Source organism: Trichinella spiralis (assembly GCF_000181795.1).
Source record: "Trichinella spiralis strain ISS 195 chromosome Unknown Scfld9, whole genome shotgun sequence".
Lineage (NCBI taxonomy): Eukaryota > Metazoa > Nematoda > Enoplea > Trichinellida > Trichinellidae > Trichinella > Trichinella spiralis.
The window spans coordinates 2,310,091-2,332,144 of NW_003526948.1; the positions used below are offsets into that span (position 1 = coordinate 2,310,091).

Below are 22,054 nucleotides of genomic sequence, written 5' to 3' on the forward strand. Positions count from 1 at the left end.
AAAGAACTGTCTAGCTTCATGTTCATGCAATTCGCATGATTCCCTTTAATAAGCGAAATAATAAGAAAATTCATTTCATAAAATGCAGCCATAAAATTGTACAACATTGTCTAGAGTACAGTACTGTGAAAAGCTAGACTAAGCTTAAAACGGATAAAGAATGTTTTATTGGAGAATTCAAAGAACAAATATCCAACAAAAGTTTCGCCATTCATTGCGTTTTCACAATTATATAGACGCTTCTGTTTCAATTACAAGTAACAAGAACTTTAAGAATTTATAACACAATGTTAAAACTAGGAGAAATAAAACCTTTAAAATTTCTTTCTACTATTTTGCATGTTATTTTCACCAGGTTAATGCCAACCATTTTTTCTTGTTCTGCATACCTCACTGATTTCGCCTGTGTATACAAAATTATAAAAGAACAAATCTGAACGTCAGCGGAGAAAAAAATACGATATGTGAAAGCAGGTCACAGGCTTACGGTAACTTAACGGAATATTTAAAAAAACGATGTAGATGATTGCGTGCGATCAGAAAAATCAGAAGCTTTGAAAGTATGAGCCGTTACACAGAAGTTGATGAAGCTTTGCGCTAGAAGCAATCAACTTATTTGCAGCTGTGTTTATTTCCTAACAGTTTTGTCTAACTCGGGAACAAACTTTTTCACCACCTTTTCTTACTGGTTATTTAAAGCGTTATCTTATTGGACGTTTATGTCGTAGTCAGATTGGTTTTTCTTGTCTAATTGTTCATTGATTGAAAATTTTCCATTATTATTAACTGCAATATTTTTCGTTTCATTGGTCCAAATATTTCTATCATAATTTGAAAGAAAGAATTTCAAGAAATTTACTGAGCAGCTTTAAAATAATACTTCAATAAGCAGATAGATATATACGAATTACTTGCCGAAAAATACTGACATTAACGTCGCAATTACATCACAATTTCATTATGCAACGAATGTATGTTGTAGTATAATGAAAGCAATGTAATAACATGAAAAAACTGATTAAATAATTAATAAACCAACACCAAATAATGATGGATATTGAGTTTTTCAAACCGGAAAGCAAACAAGAAAAGTAATACATAGTATAACCCATTTCATAAATAATGAACGTTAAGCAGAAACAATTAATTGCATGTTTCGGTAAAGTGCAGAGGTTCCTCTAAAACAGTAATAAATGGTGCAATTGAAAAACAAAAGGCAAATTAGTCATCAACCGGCGGTACGTGATGTGGATACGGCTCTGACGGTTGCGGTGGTGGAGGATTAGCATAAGTTGTTGGTCGACCCGAAGAAGGTCCTGCAGCATTATTCGCATTAGGGATGTACGGTGGAGAAGATGGCAGAAGATCACTAAACGCTGAAGCGAGGCTTGGATTTGATTTTGATTTCACAATTGGACATGCAAAATCAACGTGTCTAGATTTTGCTTCCTCTTTTTCCCACGACATGTGAATGAACGGACGCTGCACATAGCTGTAGACTACTTAAAAGCAATTGCATTGTTAATACACGAAGCTATTTGTTAGAAGAGAATTCAAAATGAAAAAAAAATTATTCTTTTTCAAAACAAACCTTCTGATTTGCCATCAGGACGACGTCGAACTTTCTCTTTGCATGTCGGATAGCCTTCAATGCCCAGTCGAATTTTCTTCAGACCTCGATCTTTCAACAACTGCTTTGCCACATCACGATTTTCAATGTACTTGAAAAAACGGTACAACTGGGAACTGTAAACAGCTATAACAAAGCAAAACAAAACATTTCCATTCAAACAATTCGTCTTTAACAACAGAACTCACCAAGTGGCAGGTCTTCCCCTATTTGTAAAGGATAATTTTCATCCCAGTCCACAATGTCATCATCCAAAAGAACAACGATGTGGCATTCGCGCTCTCCATCCTGCAATAAAAGTCATTTAACTGAAGTGAACTGAAGAACATTTTTTACTGATAAGTGACAATTTTTCTTCCTTAAATTAAAACAAATAATAACTAATAAAAATGAAAGAAATTATTACAAACAAAAAAATTTCTAAATAATTGTAATTTATTATAACCAAATAGTACTAATATAAATTTCACTTATCTATTCAGTGAAAAACAGCATATTTTAATTAAACTAAAAAGCCTTTAAAAATAATATAAAAAAGCAACATACTCGAGCTGATTTGACCATCTGAGGTAAAATTATTTTGTTCAAAAAAAAATTAAACCGTTCTTTGGCGCCTTCGTTCGATAATTCATGGAGCAAACCACGCAAATCAACGCAATCTACGTTCTCAGCAGTGAATGGAACAAGTAAATAATCGCATGCTTCACGCAACTCTGCCACTGAAACGTTTGGTGGACAATGCATAATTCCTTTCTTAAAATAATCCTAAAAAATTAAATAAAAATGTAAAAAACTAAAAACAGAGGACAATGCCCACCAAAATTGCACGAAAACAGCCTGCTGATATCCCATCGGCCACAATGTACTCTCCATGTTCATTCGGCTTTACCAAATTGTGATCACGGGAACTACCGAACATTCTAAGATTGAAAAAATATATAGTTATATAAAAACCGAAACAAACATTCAAACCTTCCCAACATTGTGTTGGGTTTGGAACGCAAAAGCGCGCTTTCCACAACAAATCGAGTGTTTTCAACTACCAAAGTCAAGCGTTCGCAATCTTTCTCAGAAACCAAGTCAACAGTACGATTCACTTCAACCTAAATGCACAAAATGTAATGGATTAAAAAAATAATAAACTACTTACCACTCCCCAATCATCAGTATTATAACGGTTTGAAGAGCAATCTGAATGTCTACGATTCAGTAAGCCATCTGAGCGCTGTTGTGCCGTTTTCTGGTTACTTTTTGAATTTTTCAAAGCCGGTGGAAGTGGAATTAATGGAGCCATTTCTCCTACACGATTTCCTTCAAGCGGAGAGGTTGTGGAACTACTACCAGATGAATGCTGCAAACATGGCTTCGGCATTTTCGAAGAAGTATTACTCAAACTAAAAAGTTGTCAATATAAATAAAATGCATAATTAACACAGTATAAACTCGCGTGATTATAACACATCAGTATACTCACTTGCACGGCTTTAAGCAACTCGGACGTCGCACACGGTCAAAATCAGAATCAGAATCGCTGGACAAACTTCGATTAGATGCGCGACTTTTCGATGTAAAGCGGTTATTTTGCGAAGCCATGAAAAATATCAATCATCTAAAAATAATAAAATATTTAATTAATAGCAAAACATGGTCCCGTAAAATCAACAAAAAAGAAAAAGCAGCAGAGAAATACGTTTTTAAATCACAGCAACTTCAAAACGCACAGACCCTAAAAATGCATCGTGATAAAGAAAAGTCGCTCACAGCTAAAGTAAAATCTTAAAATAGATTGTTTGATACCTTTTAAAATTCTATAGGATAAATAAAAGTAAAGCTTCAACACCTAACTTCAACGCAACAACTGAATAAAACACTAACACCGGCCACCACACACAACAAAGAAAGGATAACAAATGAAATGAGCACGTAGAAGAAAAACAGTAAGACTAAAAATAATCATGTTCATATATATCTACAGTAATAAACGGGAAATATATTGAAATGGAATTGTGAGCATAATGTATAAGATAAAAATAAAAAAATATTTTATCAAAATATTTATTTATATTTTATCAAATTAAAATTTTACTTTTTTTAAACTAATATAACAGTTTTGTCTAATTAGGGAACGCGTTTTCTAATTGGTCATTGACTATTGGACGTTCATGCCATTCTCCGATTGGCTTTATTCATCGTAATTGCTAAGCAAACCAATCAGTCGGGGCACATCAACAACCAATAATAAAACGCCAATGAGATAATTAAGAAAATCAATAATTAGTTAATAAGCCAAAAATTAATTTTAAAACTGAAACAACACAGAATACAGAGGTAACGTTCGTGATTGATTTTCTCAGAACATCTCAAGATATGCAAATTAATTCTGTACACATCATAACTTATATGGCAAATTAATTGCACAATAAATTTATTCGATAGCATAAAAAAATCCCATTTTCACCGAAACTATTTGACCATTTAACAGTTGTAGCATTATAAAATGTATTATAATTCAATTTAGGGCCGTACTTCAATTGCTGCATCTTTGGGTAACTTATTTTTATTCAAAATATTCTTTTAACGTATTTTTGAAACTGCTTAAATAAAACTGAATTACTGTCAAGAGATATGCAATGCATTTTCGTAATATAAATATCAGTGTATTTTTTGAACAGAAATTGTCCCATTCAGTGTTTATCGAAAATCTGGCACTTACGTGAAATACCTTCTGTTTTAAGTGAAATTATTTTATAAAACTATTTTCAAAACAATTTTTGTAGTAAGTAAAATTATTTATATATAATTATCATGCTTATTAAAACAGAACTTTAATTTCAAGCATTTTCACAGGATATAACTGGAACTGAAAACGTTGCAATGAACTGTTTTCAAAAAAAGCTAAACAATCAGTGTCCATAAAAACAGAAACCAAATGCATAAACAATAACTTTCACTTAGTAATAAACTTTTTGAATGAACAAGATCTTATATAAAAGTGTTAGATTCGGTTCGAGCGCCTGCCTTTGACTGCAGTCCCCTCGTTCATCAGTAAGCCTCGGCCTTTGTTGTTTGCCTAAAAAATTTCAATTCTGTATAAATGTGTATATCCCACTTTTGAAATCAATTACCTTGCTGTACGGCTTTGAGCGTTTATGCTCAAAAACACGCTCTGACTTTGGAATAGAATCCATATTTCTAGGTTTCTTCACTTTGTAAATGCGCACCAGCCAATGCTCACTAGTAAACGCCTCTTCCAAATGTTCAAGATTAAATTTCTTATTACCAATTACTGTATTACGTGCTCGATCAAAACCTGCTGGCACTCTGTAGTCTAGCTAAACAAAGAATCAAAGAAATTTAACAAAAATTTTAAAAATGAAACAAAATACTGATACAAAATACTGTAATGAAAAATAATTCAATTATAACAAAACAAAAAGAATCACTCAAACAGTTCCAAAATCTTAATTAAAAAAAATATCAATTTACCTGAAAATCGCCAAATCGATAATAAGACAACTTGTACATCAAGCAATTAAGAAGCACAGAAGAGCCAGCATTATCTACTCGAAAATCACCTTCATCGTTAAAGTAATCATTTTCCTGTTTAAAAAATAAAAAATTAAAATTATAAAAATAACACATCAAATACATTTCATTACTCGTATATCTTTTGGATGTTCTCCTTCAGCAATGCGAACCATCCACAGGAACTTATTGATGTCGTCACCGGAATAGCCAATCATGCCGCCAAAAATGACTAACACGTAGTCAACATCCAACGCAAGCATGATTTTATATGCCTCTCTTTCGGTGCTTGCCATTGCCTTGCCAACCTATTGAAACAGATATTCCCTATTACTTTTATACTTTAAAAATCATTCTCTAAATTACCAAAGCAATGTGACTGTTGTTCCAAGTGTTGTTATCCACCAGAGTTGTACGGTTAGCCATGCCTGCAATTTGATAGCCGTAATCCCACCAAGACATAACCCTCGCTTGATCCGGCGTATTTTTTCTCAGCCAAAAATATGCTTCTCGAAAATCATCCAAAATGGTACGACTTCTGACAAAAGGTAAGCTACATTACTACATATATGTTGAATAACCTGCTTACCCATCGTTATTGTAATAAGCAAGCACCACGCTTGGACTGCTATATGCGTTGCTAGTAATCCAGGTACAATGTACAACAAACATTGACAACAGCAACAACATGGTCGCAATAATGATCGTTTTCAGTGTACCAAAATCATCATCTGGACAAGTAGACAATATCTGCTCTCGGGCTTCAGCGCATTCCAGTTGCAATGGTTTTCTCAATTTTCCAGCCTGCAACAAATATCATTAATAATTACTTCAATATGCAAAAGGCAACAAAAATCGATTACAATTGCTGATTTACCTTATCATACATAGTTCTATCTTTTGAACGAGACTGATCTTGATGAGAAGCTTTACGACGCTGCAGACCATGCAACATCAACGTCCTTTCTGCAGCCTCATCGTAAAGGTATCTTTTGAATATTGAAGAAAATGTAATTCCGGCCAAAACACAAACCACGGGGGTTAAAGTTAGCATTAATCGAATCATCACGCCAGCAAAATAGACTGCAGTGATAGAATACAGTATTGCTAAAATTTTCGAAAAATATTTATAACATCGTTATATTATGGACATAAATATATTTAATACAACAGCACAACGAGTTATTAATCTCCTATAAAAATAATCTGAGAAATTAAAAGTATAACAAATAACTATATGCTGCTTCCTATGAAGTGTACACATTGAAATACATATGCGCATTACCAAAAATTCGCACGTCATTCAAATTCTTACAGCAGAACCATAATCCAGCAGGAAATGAGGCAACAAGTACGTGAAGATCAAAAAAGAATGCAACCCAATTGGTCGGCTGATGTTCTGAAACAGAACTAATAATCGGTATGTGAATTTTAGCATACTCAGTGTTCCAAAGTGAATAAAATCGACCACTCCACGGTGCAATGACACCTAAAAATGAAAAATCAATATTATCAGAGCATAAATTTATATTCTTACCCAAATAAGTCAACAGTGCGATGATATTCAAGCCGACAAATACAAAAACCAGTGTTAAAATCAGCATCAAGTACCCAGCATGTTGTTTAGATAGCAAACTATACATAAAACATATAGATGCATAGGCATTCAGTAGAATAAACACTCCTAAAAATAGCCCTGTTAAAAAAAGCAATACAAGAATTCTTTTCACGTAAAGCCCTCCTTTTCAGCACACTATTCAGAAGTACTTGCACAAAGAATACTGTTTAGGCTTTTGTAACTTCAAATTTTATAATAAAAACTAAAAAAACTATACTTCAGAGCACTTCACATTAAAGTGTATTTCACTTATTTTTTTTATAACTTCATGTTTCAAACATTACTAATAAAAATATTTAAGACGCAGTTTAATGCACCTTAACATTTTTTCGGTAAATAACAAACATATGAAACAACTGAAATATAGTATTATAAATAATAATTAATAAATAACACGGAAAAGGAACATAAAAGTTAAAATTAATTACACAGACAAGCCAACCAAATACAATTTTCTAAAATACCAGATTAACATTACAGTATCATTACATATTTACGAACCAAAACATTGAATGTATCAAAACTTACATGATAAAAATAAAGATCATACAGTATAAAAAATTTTTCGCAGACATGTAAATTTTAAACATCAAGATCAAACATGTATTGCAATTAAAGAATTCACTCAACTATATTCAAAATGAAAAGTAAACATTCCCAAAACTTTAAACCGTTCTGCTAAAATCAAATCAACCCTAAATCCACAATTTACTAATAATGACTACAGAGTGAATCAGAGTGCTTACTGCTAACTTTAACTGCACTAAACGAAACGAACAAAAAGCTAACATATGACTTTAAGCTGAACTGAAATAATACTGAACAGAAAATATGAAACGTTTACCCATTGCTGCCATGTGTTCACTTGTTCGCACAGGTTGAAAACCAACAAATGGAGTCTGCATAGAAAGTATCAATCCCATAATAAAAAATACATTGTACGCTAAAAAGTATAAATGTCAGAGCAGAAAATTCAAAGAGATGAAAACAAGCCATTACCTATGAACATTCGACTGTTGAATCTTCCCATCAGCAGCAAAACGAAGATATGTAAAGGGATTAAGTTGATTATAAAAACGTATCCTCCCCAAGCCGATACCTGTAGATAATTTTTTCTCAACAATAACAATAAATAAATAATAATTTTAAACGTATACCATGTAGGAGTACGAAAGTGCAGTCATAACAGACCAAAATATGCTGCCAGTTTTCACAGATCTTATCCATAGAAAATAAGTAAACTGCAAAGCAAAAATAGCTATCCCTTCATTATCATACGAGCCAGCCACTGAGCGACTTATGTATCCAGGAACTGAAGGTTTTAAAAATTAACATAAAGAAAGAACATTTTAACGCGTTTAACCAGACCGATCGATATGAAAGCAGCTGCAAACAGCCCAGCACCATGAGACCATAATTCTTTCGTGAGTAAAAATGTAGCTATCGCTGTCAAACCACTAAAAAAAAGCTGCTGTAAAATAATTATTACGCTCCATTAATTTCAAACCTAAAGAATGGAGCCAAAAACACGCAAATTTCGCGAATATGAACCGGTATATTCAAACTGTGCAGCATGTAATGAATGGAGCCAGAGGTTAGCATCAATCCTGGAAAAACCGTTCCACCCACGATTCGGCCAAGTGGATACCAGGCTCGCTCATCAAACCAATTTAGAAATTTATAGAACCCATTATCCACCATATACCTTGTGGCACGGTAGTTAAACCTATTAAAAGCTGTTTAATAAAATAAAAATTTATAATATTTATTACCAAGGATCAAATTCATGAATAATGCTTTCAAATCGGATCACCGAAAACAGACGTAAAGAAAAGCCAACCAGGCAGACTAAAAGCAAAACCGTTGCTGTAAGCAAATACTCCCATCCGCTGGAATTCGTTGGTGGAGCTTTAGAACGACCAGATTTCATCGCTAAAATATCAAACAATCAGCCAAATAATCAACTGTAATAAAAAAATAATTCATTCATCACAAAAATGATATAAAGTTAAATAACAGAACAACTTTTATTAAACTTATTTCTACAACTTTTCGTGTTTACTTGCAAATTGCTAGAGTAAATATTTCACTTCAAAGGGCATAAAATTTCTTTACAATTCAAAAGATAGCAACTGCAAAAAATACAGTCTTAATCATTTTATCTAAAATAATGTACATTATGTTTATTTACAGTACAACCAAAGCATATTAAAACTTTATACATTTCTGTTGCACAAACAAGAAATAAAAATTTCACAAACAAAATAAAATTATAAAAGGCTTCATTTTAAGGGAATAACGTACACAAAATGCAATTTATGGGATATCTTTCAAGATAACAGTAATGTACAAGTAGTAAACTTAACGCATTACTGAAAATAAAATCTCTTTAAGTATAGAAAAAGTAATATAACAACAATATATAAAATTCTAAATGTAATAAATAAAAAAATACAGCTTACTGAAATATCAGAAGCCCACAAATCTAACAGACAAATTACTGTAAATACTGATAATCAAGTAAAACAAAATATAGAAACACTAATTCTGTGTGAAAAATCAAATATTTAATTTTGAAATGTCATTAGCGAGCTTGAAAATTGCTCATATATTAACCTTTCACATTCATATTCTGCTGAACAACTCATTATAGTGTTTGTTATTTACCCGCCCTATTTTTGAAATAATGCAAACTTGGATTATGAGAAACACACATGAAGCGACAGCAGTGTTTGAACATGATAGCATGTTAAATGAACGGTATGAACAACTTGCAGGTGGTATTGAAAATTTAGCTAACGGTAAATTCTTGATGTTAGCAGCAGATATGCAGCGAAATGAAATGTGGCGTACTAACGTAGCTTTTACATAACTGGGGCATCTGAAATTCTGCAAAAGACGGATGCAACAGTCTATGAGAAATTACTCTCTGAAGAAGGCAGTATCTAGTGTACTATGTACGATCTTTTATGAGTATAAACAAGCAGTTTATCGATTGTGGTTCCTATAATCTGACATTCAATTAGCTAAAAACAAATTTGCATTGGGATAACACTGGAAGATTGAGAATAATGGCAGTAGACTCGTTCTTTCAAAATTTACGAGACGTTTATCAATGATAACATTGGTCTGTTGATGCAGATAGTGACGTAGACAGCAGATAAAGTGGGTGTTCATAAAATTTTGCAGGCAATTAACTGAATTTAATTTAATTTAATTTACAGCTGTTTGGAAAATTTGTGAGAATGTGCAAAGTTCAGCCTAAGTTCAATGCATACTGTAAACGATTATTAATCAAAAAAATAACGAGTATAATGGAATGAATTCATTAATTAATAATCTAATTTTGTTTCTCGACATTCAATATTTTAAATCACTTTAGTTTTTAGAATTTTAAGCATGATGTATATACTCGAATGAACACTTTACAGTATTTTTGTCAAATGTTCCCCACCAGCTTCCTGTTATTTATATTATTATGTGAATGTGTTTTAGTGGTATTGTTCTAGAATGCCTTTTATTCTTTATTTTTTTGAATGTCCTAAATCATTCCGTAGCGAATGCTGCTTAAATAAACCTTATTTTCATTTTTGTGGATCTGAATTCTTTGTCAGTTAATGTGAAATTTTATGTTTAAATCGATTTAATTTGTTCAAGTAAAGTATATTTCTTAATTTTCTTAAAATTAGTGACATTTGAAATTTATTTGTTTTTTGTTACTGCCAAGCAAACTTTTTCAATAATTTTGTCTTGGCAAATGATATTTCTTGGGTCAGTATTCGTTATCCATTTTTTATAGTGATTTGTCAATTATGGTTTGTGCATTTATTGTGTCAGTTTTTTTTAATTTTTTTGATTTTTAAAAGTTTTTCACATTTTTTCTTATTTTGTTTGTTTTTTCTCCTGAACATTTTTTACTATACTGACAGTTGAGACGCTGTTATCTACTTACTGTATATAAGGCGTTTAGTGTGTTTCTGCGATGAGCATTGGAAGCGAAAATTTTACTGATGATGAAGATGAATTTGAAGTGGAATCCATAATTAGCTTGTCTCCAGGTGATTATGCAATTGTATTTTATTTGAAAAGAACTTTTATTTTATTATGGGTTATTTAGTTAGGGGGAATGTCGAAGAAGAGCAGGACGATTCCATAATGACTTTGCGAGCTCACAATGGTGAGTTTTTCTACGAGTATATTTTTTTATGAACACGAGAATTATTCGGTGCAGATGTTGATTATTTTTGATAATTATGATTTTTTACTTGATTTTAGGCCCAGTTTACGCAGTAGATATTCATCATTTTCTGGTCGCTTCCGGCGGCGGTGATGATGTAGCGTTTGTGTATGATATTAGAGATGGCGACACTCTTATCCAGTGTTTTGGTAATTTGAATTTTTTTTAAAAAGTTTAAACAATTTTTTGTCATTATCTTTTACAACTTGAACTGCTTTTACAATTCGATTGATTATATTTTTCAGGACACCAGGATTCGGTGTTTGCAGTCAAATTTAATCGTGACGCTACATTGGTTGCTACTGGCGATTTGATGGGTCGCATACAAATTTGGGATATGATCACTTTGAGTCTGGAATGTTCTTATGAAACTCACGACGATCTTCAGGTAGTTATTTGTTCTTGTATAATGATTTGATGGATTTGAAGTCGAATTATAGTGGATGCTGTGGCATCACAGTATAAACATAATTATTCGAGGCGGAAACAGTGGCAACATATACATGAATCAAATTCACTCGCAGAACATGAAAATATTAGTTGGACATGGAGTATCTTGTACTGCTGGCAAAGTTATCGATGACAGTAAGAATAAGATGATAGATACTGTTAAATTATTTTTTGAAATTGTTCATCTATTAGACTTTTTGGTGTTCTATTATTATATTTTTCGCTTGCATTTCAGTGTCTTCTCTTATATGAACAACGCATCTTTTAGCTGAATGTAGGTCAATTTTGCAACAATGAAATTATTTTTTAAGGAATCCATTTAATTGCTGGTTACTCGGATGGTATTGCGAAAGTCTGGAATTTGAGAGATGAAAGTTATAAAAGAGTCCAAGGTAGAAGAGGAATTTTTTTGTCAATTGATTTTTTTCTAATGTTTTTTTTGAAAACGATTCCATCGAATCCATTTTAATATATAGCTGGAACAAGTGCCATTTCGTGCATTGATTATCGTGAAAATGTTGCATTGGTTGGTTCAACTTTTGGCGATGTAGTGCTGTTCAATCATCAAACAGCCGAAGTATTTATTTCCTTGTTTTTAGCATTTAATTAAAATGATTTTTTGTCTATTATCCGTATAGAGCTCAACGATTTTAATGATCAGTTTTTTTCCAATTTATATACATGTTGCTGTTAATTTATTATATAATAATGGAGCACTGAAGTATATGTAAAAATCAAGTGTTTCTCATTGCGGGGCAAATAATTAATTGTCGTTGGGATTTTTTGTTTTCAGGTATACCATATTATGCAACTTGCTCATTCGATTGCTACCGAAGGTATGGGACCAGCATCTGTAGAAACCGTTGGATTTGCTCCTTCAATTCCAGTTTATTTTGCTGGTGGTTTCAACGAAATGCTTCATCTTTATGACGCTGCCACTAATGAAATTCGTCACACTTTGAATCATCCGGTGAGTTTTCATTATAAGCGAAAAATTCACGAAACAATAATTTTCTTTAATTATTAATTTTTGTTTGTTAATTATTTTCAGGGATGTGTGATGAAAGCGGTGTGGGTTGGAAATACTGTGATCAGTTCTTGTTCGGACGGTGTGTTGCGAATGTGGGATGGCTTGTCGGGACGCGAAATACGCTCTTTTCACGGTCATCTGCATGAAATTTACGATTTTGCAGTCAACGAGTACTTTTTGTTTTCGCCTTGATTATTTATTTATTTTTAAATTGTTTATTTAATTGTGTCTTTTAGGACCGAGCAACTGATTCTATCTTGCGATTCATCAGGCATTTGTAAGGTATTTCGTTTGCGTTGAGAAAAATGCAATGAATTGTGGGAAATTTGGGATATCATTGTGGTTTTGGGTTTTGATTATACTTTGGTTTGGGCAATCATGAGGTTTCGGTGATTTTTTCAAGCTGAGTATATTCAATAAAATTTTTCAAGGTATCTGTTTGAAGTTTATTTGTTGAGAACGGAACGATTGCAAATGATAAACTTGTGAAAATTTTCAATAAATAATAAATTTAATAAAATATAAATAATGTCGTTTTTTAATAAAGACTTTAAAATAAAATATAACGTTAAAGTGCTTTTCTAACGTGTTTTATTTTGTTTCGGTGTTGTACTTTTATTATGAAAAGAACGTTTGTTTAAACTGACGAAGAAAAGTGATAACGAAAGTTGATAAAACAACAACAATTCACTTTTCATTTTCGCTGGTATTTGGCAACATTTATTGATTTTTCGATTTATACATAATTAAGAGAAAAAGTGAATTAAATGAAATGCAGAAAAGTTTAATTTTTAAAAAAAAACTTTAAAACTTGATTTGAACGTCTAAATTCAACTCAAATGAAAAAAACGCAGTAGTATGATAAAACAGTGTAATGTACTGTAAAAATAATTTAAAAATTTTTTTGTTTTTTTTAGTTTTAGTAATATCATACGATGAAAATTACATTTATTTATGAGCATTAAATTGCATAAAGTTCAGAAATTAAATTGCGACATTAATTATTAAATATACAATGCCATTTCTTCAAAAACAATTGTTTTCTATTGGTTATTTTACGTTTTTGATGAGCTCTGATGAATTTTGCGTATGAATTATGCATGAAAGTTCTGATCACTTGATCACTGTACGAATGAAAGTATCATTTCGCGTAGAATATTAAGATGATAAGACAGTTAAATTGATATTAAAAAAATGATGTTCATTATAATATTTCAAACAAGTAATACATGTATAAAGCTTCCATTTTATTTTCTAAAAAGAGTTACGACAATTAAGTATCACTTTGATTAGAAAATTGAAAACTGTTTTGAGATTTAATCATTGCTGATAATTCACACTGAATGATAAAACTTAAAAAGTGCAAAGATAATTGATAACAATAATAATAGAAAGAAGGTATCAATTACAAAAGTTGGATTTTTTCATTTAAATTTGTTATGAATATGCACACATTTTTACGCGTTCATACAATAGTATTACTCCATAATTCTAGTTATTCTTGAATGCAATTGTTATTCTATTATGATAAAATTAAATTTATTCATTACAGTGTAACATTTTTACAGTAATCACTGTTAAAGATCAAACCGAAAAAATTCATTTTTTGTTTAAAAAACATTTAAAATAGCGTTTTTATTTGAAAAAAAATTGTCCAAAAGTGCTGCCAAAATAACCGATACTAAAGTATAATTTTTTGACTCACATATCAAAGATGTAGCTATACTTTTTTTGTCTTAGTTTAATTAAACTGTCGTATAGCAACAATTATTGAAATTATACGTTAAATCATATTTTTAGTGCACACATTAAATTATTAAATCTGTAATAGAAGTTTAATAATACTTACATATTTACAGTACCCTAAATAGGTATACTGTACAAGTTCTTTCATTCTTTTTCACTATTTTCACGTGGTGTGCACTATTATTGTGTTGTTTACTTTTTAATATTGAAAAGTCTGAGGTTATTATTTAGTTTTATTAATATACATATGGACGTTATGTATTGGTTTACTAAGTTTTTTTTGCTGGGAGGTTGCGATTGCTATTGTTCAGTTGCATCAGTCTGACCACATGGCTCATTTTTTTTATTTTTATCGTCTGCATCGGTGAAACATGGTCTGCAGTGAAACGTTGTCCTCTTTTGTTTTTGTTTTAGAAACTGCTTGGTCGTTTCAGTGAATGATTTTATTAGTATGATTAAAACTATAAAAGTTGCGTGAAATTCTCGTCGTAAATAGGTTTTATATCCATTTTGTCCGTTTTAACGTACGCTTTGAATAGTTATATTTCATTATAGGTATTTATTTGTTTATCATTGAAATTTGTATTGGTATGATTTTGTTTCTGATCTTGTATCTTACAATATTGATTTTTAGTGATATGTCAAGTCGAACTGGAAATCGCCCGAACGGAATGAATGCAAATAAAACTTGTCAGTTTAAGTTGGTCTTGCTTGGCGAATCGGCTGTTGGAAAGTCATCCTTAGTTTTACGTTTTGCTAAAGGCCAATTTCATGAATTTCAGGAATCTACCATCGGAGGTGAGTAATTTTTTTCAATATTTCGATCAAATAAACATTTCAAATGATTCATCGTTTAGCGGCATTTCTAACGCAGACCGTTTGCATGGATGACATGACGGTGAAATTTGAAATTTGGGACACGGCTGGCCAAGAGCGCTATCAAAGTCTAGCACCGATGTATTATCGCGCAGCACGGGCGGCTATTGTTGTTTACGATATTACGAATCAAGTACGTAGGCTTGTGAAAAATAATAATTAAAAAATTTTCAATAGGAAACATTTTGCAGAAATCTTTTACGAAAGCAAAGAACTGGGTGAATGAGTTGCAGCGCCAAGCTTTGCCGAATATTGTGATTGCGTTGGCTGGAAATAAAGCCGATTTGGCCAGTTCCAGAAAAGTTGAATTTAACGTAATGGAAATGCCTTTTTTTCAATTGTTTATTGCAAATTTAATCTTGTTCTTTTATTAGGAGGCGCAGGCATACGCAGAAGAGAATGGCTTGCTTTTTATGGAAACTTCTGCGAAAACAGCAATGAACGTGAACGACATTTTTTGGGCAATCGGTTAGTGCGGTTTTGTTTTTTGATTTAAATGTAAAATTAATATTCGCTGCTTTATAGCTAAAGAATTGCCAAAAACGGAAGCTGCAAGTGGAGGTTTATCTGGTGCCGGGAAGCAAGTTGTTGACTTGAGCAAAAGTGACCAGCGAGGCGGTACGGCCATGGGTTCGTGTTGCAAATGAAGCTTTGGGATGTTGGTTGTGCATAAAGGAAATCACTGTGTAAAATGATTCATGGGCTAACGTCAAAACATACTTTAACATGCGGCTGTGAAATATATAATTTCTACTTGTCCATTTGAATTTTTACTTTGATTCTATTTGGCTAACAGTTAAAAAAGTATTTTTATTTTTCACGAACTTTTTTTACATCTAGCTGATATTTTAATTTTTTTCTTAATTCTTACGGTCGCCACAAATGTGTACGTTTGAAGAAGTAATCTTATATTCGTTTTCTGTTTCTCTTTACTTATACAACAACATCTTGCATTGGTTGAATTTGCTTTATTCGAGTGATATGTACTCGTAAATCTGGTTTTTAGCGAATGGCATCGGGTGAGCTATTATGATTTAAACATCTTTCATTTATTAGTTCACGAGATTACTGAAAAGTAAATTAATTTACACATAATCGTGTGTTGATTGAAATTGATGTTTTAAAACTATTTTTAAGAAACTAGCAAAACAAATGATTGACACCATGATTTAATGATAATTTATATGACGAGTTTTACACCCAGTAATGATGAATCCCAAATTTGGAAAAATTTTTAAACTTTTAAAATAATACATTGAAAAAGACTTTTACACTATATTATTCATGCCGTAAAATGAGTCATCCAATTAGTCATACAACTTGACGAATTGTGTAATTTTACAGTATGTCATGATTCTGAAATTCTCATTTATGCTAATAAATACAATACAATACAATACAATAATTTATTTGGTTTATAATTTAGGAACTTTATTGTAAAGTCAGCAATAAATGAAGAGTTGTTTCTTTTTATAATATATGGCGGATTATGATTTGATGAAAGGCAACTTTAATATTAATTACGCAGTTGTGATATAAAAGCTTCGAAATGTAAATTGAAAATTGTCGTGAAAATGTAAATTATGGTAAAAGTTACTTATTTCTGTATTATATTAAAAATGGCCCGGAGCTCAAATTCGATCGTAATACTGCTGGCATACGCGAAACCAATTGTGAACGTAAACCAGTATTTCTGATAAAATCTTGAATTATTTTTTATTCTCCATTGAACATATAAAATTTACCTTCTTAATTGCAAAAATACGATATTAGTTTATAAAAGTTATTGTTTTATAACCATTTGCCTTTGTCATTATTTTCAGTAACCTTTCTCGCTATATAGAGTTTTCACATAAAAATGAGACGTCGACATTTATTACTTCTAAGCATATTAATTGATTTTTTCACTTCAAGCAGTCATGTAAATTGGCATGTGCTTCGAGGAGTAATTCGTCTCTGTAAAGCAGATGATAAATTTAACCAAAAAATTGATGAAAACAACTGCTTCTTAAAATAAAAAAAATTATAATATTCAACGGAATTTTTTTTATCATTGTAAGTTTATAAGGAAAGCTGACTCTCGTTCAGATGCACAGCTAAAATTTCAAATTAAATAACCAGAAATATAAAAAAATAAATAAATAAACTCTAAAGTTTATAAAAATTTTATAATAACGTTTACAGCATAAGTTATCGTTTATTTCCTAAAATCGACTATCCTACTCATTCTATTTATACTGTATATCGTACTGTAATTGCTGGTTCTAATCTGTTGTGATAATTTTGGGAAGAAGATGAAAGCTCTTAAAGAAATTGGAATTGTAAGTTATTTTTTTTAATATAGTTTACAAGTGTGTTTATTGGTTTGTTTTAGGAATTTATTAAGATGAGCCAGGCAGCTCTGGAAGAACACCCTCTCTCTCGCCTCAACAACATTCCGACTACTGATGATTTGTATGATCGAGTTAAAGTAAAGAATTTTTTTCGATATTTTAACATGCTGTATAGTTTTTTGAAGCGATTTTTTAATCATTTTTTTTCACAAATTTTACAATAATGTAAAAGCGTAACTTTCTTGAATTGAGGCAGCTATATTCTATTATTTTAAAGTTTTATTAATTCATATTTTTTCATTATACTTTTTTGAAATGTAAATGATGTTATTTTTTACACTAAACTGTACTAATTCCTTGTTGTTAAGTTTAATTTAAGTAATATAATGCGCATTGCTCTTTGTTTGCAGTAGACTTTCAACAGGTTCAGTATATTGTTATTTTGATTTACTGTTTGAGTAGTAATATAAATACAGATAGTGTGGTATTTGGACGTAAATGTTTTCAGTTTTCTTTTTTCTTCTAATTTGAGTTTTCCTATCACTATCTCTAGTGAAAACAATAATTGTTGAACAATTTTTCATTCTTGACAAACTTATTTTAAATTAATTTTATATTATTTAATTTTTCCAATGGTGAATTAATTTAAATATTGCATTTTGTTGGTCTGAAAATTAACAGTGATATTGATGAAGATTTAAATTTCATCGTTTTGTTTCAGAAGATGGAAAATGATTTGCTGTTGTACGAAGTACAGGAAGCTTACATCAAACAAGAGCAGCGCAATTTAAGAAGAGAACGTTTGCATTCACAGGAAGAAGTTAAACGCATTCAATCTGTTCCACTTGTCATTGGTCAGTTTTTGGAAGCAGTTGATCAAGATTTCGCTATTGTGGGTTCCACAACTGGTAACATTTCTTCTTTTTAATTTACACGTGCTGTTGGCGTTGATCGTGTTAAAATCAGTATTGTTTAGGCTCCAACTATTATGTACGAATATTGTCAACGATTGATCGCGAATTGCTGAAACCTGGTTCAAGCGTTGCGTTGCATAAATACAGCAATGCCTTGGTGGACATTTTACCACCGGAAGCCGATTCCAGCATTTCCATGTTACGATTTGGTATGGAAAAGTTGATTTTGTTGTTCTTTTCATTTTTACAATATTCATCGCTTTCTTGTTGTTGATGTTTGTTTTTAGACGAAAGACCGACGATTACTTACAACGATATCGGTGGTTTGGACATGCAAAAGCAGGAAGTTCGCGAAGCGGTGGAATTGCCACTCACCCATTTTGAGCTTTACCAGCAAATCGGTATCGATCCTCCGCAAGGTGTATTATTGTACGGTCCGCCAGGATGTGGAAAAACCATGCTTGCAAAAGCTGTTGCCAGCCAAACTACTGGTACGTGTTGAATGGTTGATTGCCTTCCTAGTCGACATATTTGTTCTTTGCAGCTGCTTTTATCCGTGTGGTTGGCAGTGAATTTGTGCAAAAGTATTTGGGAGAAGGACCTCGGATGGTTCGTGATGTGTTTCGTTTGGCCAGAGAAAATGCACCGGCAATTATTTTCATTGATGAGATCGACGCAATAGCTACAAAGCGTTTCGACGCACAGACCGGCGGTTTACTCGTTTATATGTCAAATTGAATATTAATTAATTAATATTTATTTAAGCCGATCGAGAAGTGCAGCGTATATTATTGGAACTTTTGAATCAAATGGATGGTTTTGATCGTAATAGAAATGTCAAGGTAGGTAGTTGATTGATTGGTTGGTTTTTAAGTTGTACGAATGTTTTATTCTTTTACTATTTTTTGTTTATTTAATGTTTGCTTTTGAGGTAATTATGGCTACTAATCGAGCAGACACTTTGGACCCGGCGTTGCTTAGACCTGGACGATTGGATAGAAAAATAGAATTTCCATTGCCAGATCGTCGACAAAAGCGTCTTGTTTTCAACACTATTACTTCAAAGATGAATTTACACGAGGATGTGGAATTGGAAGATTTGATCAGTCGCCCAGATAAAGTTAGCGGAGCGGATATCAATTCAATCTGTCAAGAGGTTATTTCTTGATTATTATTATTATTATTATTACTATTAGTGATGGTATTTATGTTTCAGGCTGGCATGCTGGCTGTTCGAGAGAATCGTTACATGGTAACGGCGCGTGATTTTGAGAAGGCGCACAAGCGTGTAATGCGCCGTGATGAAATGGTATTCGATTTCTACGAATAAATTATTACAGTGGTGTTTGGTTTTACAGCAGGAAATTTCATTAAATATTGCAAATGATTTTTTATAAGTTGTTTTGTTTAGATAATTTTGCATGTTTTCTTTCCAACAGGCTTCAATCAGTTTCTGTTTGGTTGGAATACATTTCACATTACATTCTCATTCATTTCACGAACAATTTGTAGTTAACATGCTGCACTTTACAAAACTTTAATTGCAAATAAAAATTTCTTTTTAACCAGAATAAATTATTTTCATCAAAAATTGATGAAAGTGAATGAAAAGCATTAACCGTCGGTCACAAGCGTGACATTGCTGAGCTCATTTCACAAGTACTATCATCGGCAAAAATTTCAAGAATCTTTTCTTTTCTCAAAACATTTGCAATGAATTATTGAAATTGAGTACTGTTCTAAACGTTGAAATAAATTGGAACTTTCAATTTTTCACCTGTACTGTCACTTTGGTGAAAAATAATTCCCAATTTGAGCATTATTCCATCACTAATTGAATACTTGTATTGATATAAAGTCAAATTGACACGTTTCGACTGATTGAATTGCTTTCTAATTGAATTTTATTTCAATTTGTAAAACTGGCAAACTTGATTTTCACGTTACAGTAATCTGCTTGAAAAATTCAATTTTTGTCAAATGGCAAATATTTGATCTGATTGCAATATTTTCAGTTGAACAAGAACATTTTGAGAACATCTAGTTGAGTATTGGTAGTTTTCGAGTTTCGTTTTACAAAGTTCACCTTCTATAATTTGACAGAATAGAAAAACTACTGCTTGTGTGGGTAATTTTCTTCGTTAATAATTGTTATTCGCATTTGGTGAACGCTGATAAGATTCGGTTATTGGAATTGTCGGTTTGCAAGTTGGAAACAGTCGACCGATCAGTTGAATGAGCAGTCAATTTATGATGGAACGTTGGTGTCGGTTTGGAATTGGAAAGTTGAAAAATTTTTTAACAAAAAATATCAGAATTTAAAACTTTCCTACTGTAGAATTGGTCTAGTTTGCGAATTTTGGGTGGGAAAAGTTGCGTCAGTCGAGTGAAATGTTGCGCAGCGTTTGGTTCAGAAAAGCGGTCGAGTTTGTAGCGTCGACGCGAGGAACGGGGTCGTTCGCGGCCGGCAAGAAGCTGAACGAGTTCACTTGTCGCACGCACACTTGCGGCGAATTGACGTTGAAGAACGTCGGCGAGCGGGTGACTTTGTGCGGTTGGCTGCAGCGGAAACGTTTGGACAAGTTCGTCGTGCTCAGGGACATGTACGGTAGTGTCCAAGCGCTGCTCGAACGCGGTCAGTTCGAACAGTTGCGGTCGGTTCCTTTGGAAAGTGTGCTCAGGGTCGATGGGACCGTGGTCGCCAGACCGTTGTCCAGCCAGTGGTCGGGCGAGGTCGAGGTGCGAGTCGAGGCGGTGGAATTGTTGAACGCTTGCCGGTCGCGGTTGCCGGTGTCGGTCGACTCGGCCGCCCAAGACCCCAACGAAATCAACCGACTCCGCTACAGGTATTTGGATTTGCGACGTCGGCAAATGAGAGAAAATTTGCATATGCGCTCGAAGTTCGTGTCCGACGTGAGGAGGTTTCTCGAAGATCGGTACGGCTTCGTCGAAGTGGAAACGCCGTCGTTGTTCTGCCGCACGCCCGGAGGGGCGGCCGAATTTTTAGTTCCCACCAGAGAGGCGGGGAAATTTTTCTGCCTGCCCCAAAGTCCGCAGCAGTTCAAGCAGTTGCTGATGGTAGCCGGTTTTGACAGGTAAACTGGTCGGCTGAGTTTGGCGAGCGTGAAGTTGCAAAGTTTTTTTTTTTTACATAGGTACTACCAAATTGCCCGTTGCTACAGAGACGAAGGAAGCAAGTCGGATCGCCAGCCCGAATTTACCCAGATCGACATTGAACTGTCGTTCACCGACGAGCAAGCGGTAATGGCACTGATCGAAGCTCTGATTGTCCACTGTTGGCCGGACCAGTTGACCGTCAAGCCCCAGTCGCCGTTTCCCCAAATCAGGTAATGCCTGTCTGTTCTTGTGGATAATAATAATTGGACACAGGGACGAAGAGCACGAGTGGATTTTTCAGCTACGCGGACGCGATGCGTTTGTACGGCACGGACAAGCCGGACTGTCGTTTCGACTGGCTGCTGCGACCGCTGCCCGACGGCGTAGCGCCCGTTGGCGATACCGTCGGCCATTTTCGGGCGATCGTTTGCCACGATCCTCTGGGCAACGGTTTGCCGCCCGTCGACGCCGGCGACATTGATCGCCTCCGGCGACACTTGGCTTCGTATTATTCGAAATTGAATTTCGCTTTCGCGATTTTCCACGGCGACGCGACACTAGGCCGACGACCATCGTTC

At 33.3% G+C, this 22,054-nt stretch overlaps 4 protein-coding genes across 4 annotated transcripts; 3 read left to right on the forward strand and 1 right to left on the reverse strand.

Moving 5' to 3' along the window:
- Positions 1-1,221: 1,221 nt before the first annotated feature.
- Positions 1,222-8,703, reverse strand: Tsp_05244 (dolichyl-diphosphooligosaccharide--protein glycosyltransferase subunitSTT3B). The gene is made up of 18 exons (XM_003371527.1): positions 8,614-8,703; positions 8,142-8,244; positions 7,931-8,085; positions 7,520-7,580; positions 6,693-6,839; positions 6,471-6,644; positions 6,033-6,262; positions 5,745-5,959; positions 5,522-5,693; positions 5,290-5,463; positions 4,756-4,962; positions 2,781-2,981; positions 2,603-2,733; positions 2,448-2,550; positions 2,177-2,395; positions 1,819-1,918; positions 1,592-1,756; positions 1,222-1,502 (listed from the first exon to the last, which is right to left on the reverse strand). Exons 1-18 carry the CDS (start codon positions 8,701-8,703, stop codon positions 1,222-1,224), a joined length of 2,928 nt encoding a protein of 975 aa, XP_003371575.1.
- A 2,052-nt stretch (positions 8,704-10,755) lies between these two features.
- Positions 10,756-12,771, forward strand: Tsp_05243 (putative angio-associated migratory cell protein). Its single transcript, XM_003371528.1, has 9 exons — positions 10,756-10,831; positions 10,891-10,950; positions 11,049-11,159; positions 11,256-11,398; positions 11,451-11,595; positions 11,772-11,852; positions 11,937-12,037; positions 12,254-12,430; positions 12,727-12,771. Exons 1-9 carry the CDS (start codon positions 10,756-10,758, stop codon positions 12,769-12,771), a joined length of 939 nt encoding a protein of 312 aa, XP_003371576.1.
- Positions 12,772-14,826: 2,055 nt separating this feature from the next.
- Positions 14,827-15,841, forward strand: Tsp_05242 (GTP-binding protein Ypt5). Its single transcript, XM_003371529.1, has 5 exons — positions 14,827-15,034; positions 15,094-15,245; positions 15,304-15,426; positions 15,487-15,580; positions 15,638-15,841. The coding sequence occupies exons 1-5, from the start codon at positions 14,827-14,829 to the stop codon at positions 15,757-15,759; spliced, it is 699 nt and encodes a 232-aa protein (XP_003371577.1). The 3' UTR covers positions 15,760-15,841.
- A 1,657-nt stretch (positions 15,842-17,498) lies between these two features.
- On the forward strand, positions 17,499-19,689 carry Tsp_05241 (26S protease regulatory subunit 6B). The gene is made up of 7 exons (XM_003371530.1): positions 17,499-17,582; positions 18,167-18,353; positions 18,422-18,568; positions 18,647-18,850; positions 18,904-18,968; positions 19,291-19,515; positions 19,576-19,689. Exons 1-7 carry the CDS (start codon positions 17,499-17,501, stop codon positions 19,687-19,689), a joined length of 1,026 nt encoding a protein of 341 aa, XP_003371578.1.
- Positions 19,690-22,054: the final 2,365 nt, after the last annotated feature.

Bases quoted from the DNA above. Each gene is read 5' to 3' on its own strand.
- Tsp_05244 (XM_003371527.1), bottom strand. From the start codon at position 8,703: ATGAAATCTGGTCGTTCTAAAGCTCCACCAACGAATTCCAGCGGATGG. The intron at 6,645-6,692 runs GTAAGAATATAA...TTTCATTTTTAG, and splicing joins CGCACTGTTGACTTATTTGG to GTGTCATTGCACCGTGGAGT. The intron at 2,551-2,602 runs GTTTGAATGTTT...TTTCAATCTTAG, and splicing joins CCCAACACAATGTTGGGAAG to AATGTTCGGTAGTTCCCGTG.
- Tsp_05243 (XM_003371528.1), top strand. From the start codon at position 10,756: ATGAGCATTGGAAGCGAAAATTTTACTGATGATGAAGATGAATTTGAA. The intron at 11,160-11,255 runs GTAATTTGAATT...TATATTTTTCAG, and splicing joins CACTCTTATCCAGTGTTTTG to GACACCAGGATTCGGTGTTT. The intron at 11,853-11,936 runs GTAGAAGAGGAA...TTTAATATATAG, and splicing joins AAGTTATAAAAGAGTCCAAG to CTGGAACAAGTGCCATTTCG.
- Tsp_05242 (XM_003371529.1), top strand. From the start codon at position 14,827: ATGATTTTGTTTCTGATCTTGTATCTTACAATATTGATTTTTAGTGAT. The intron at 15,035-15,093 runs GTGAGTAATTTT...TTCATCGTTTAG, and splicing joins TCAGGAATCTACCATCGGAG to CGGCATTTCTAACGCAGACC. The intron at 15,246-15,303 runs GTACGTAGGCTT...AACATTTTGCAG, and splicing joins TTTACGATATTACGAATCAA to AAATCTTTTACGAAAGCAAA.
- Tsp_05241 (XM_003371530.1), top strand. From the start codon at position 17,499: ATGAGCCAGGCAGCTCTGGAAGAACACCCTCTCTCTCGCCTCAACAAC. The intron at 18,354-18,421 runs GTAACATTTCTT...AGTATTGTTTAG, and splicing joins TATTGTGGGTTCCACAACTG to GCTCCAACTATTATGTACGA. The intron at 19,516-19,575 runs GTTATTTCTTGA...TTTATGTTTCAG, and splicing joins TCAATTCAATCTGTCAAGAG to GCTGGCATGCTGGCTGTTCG.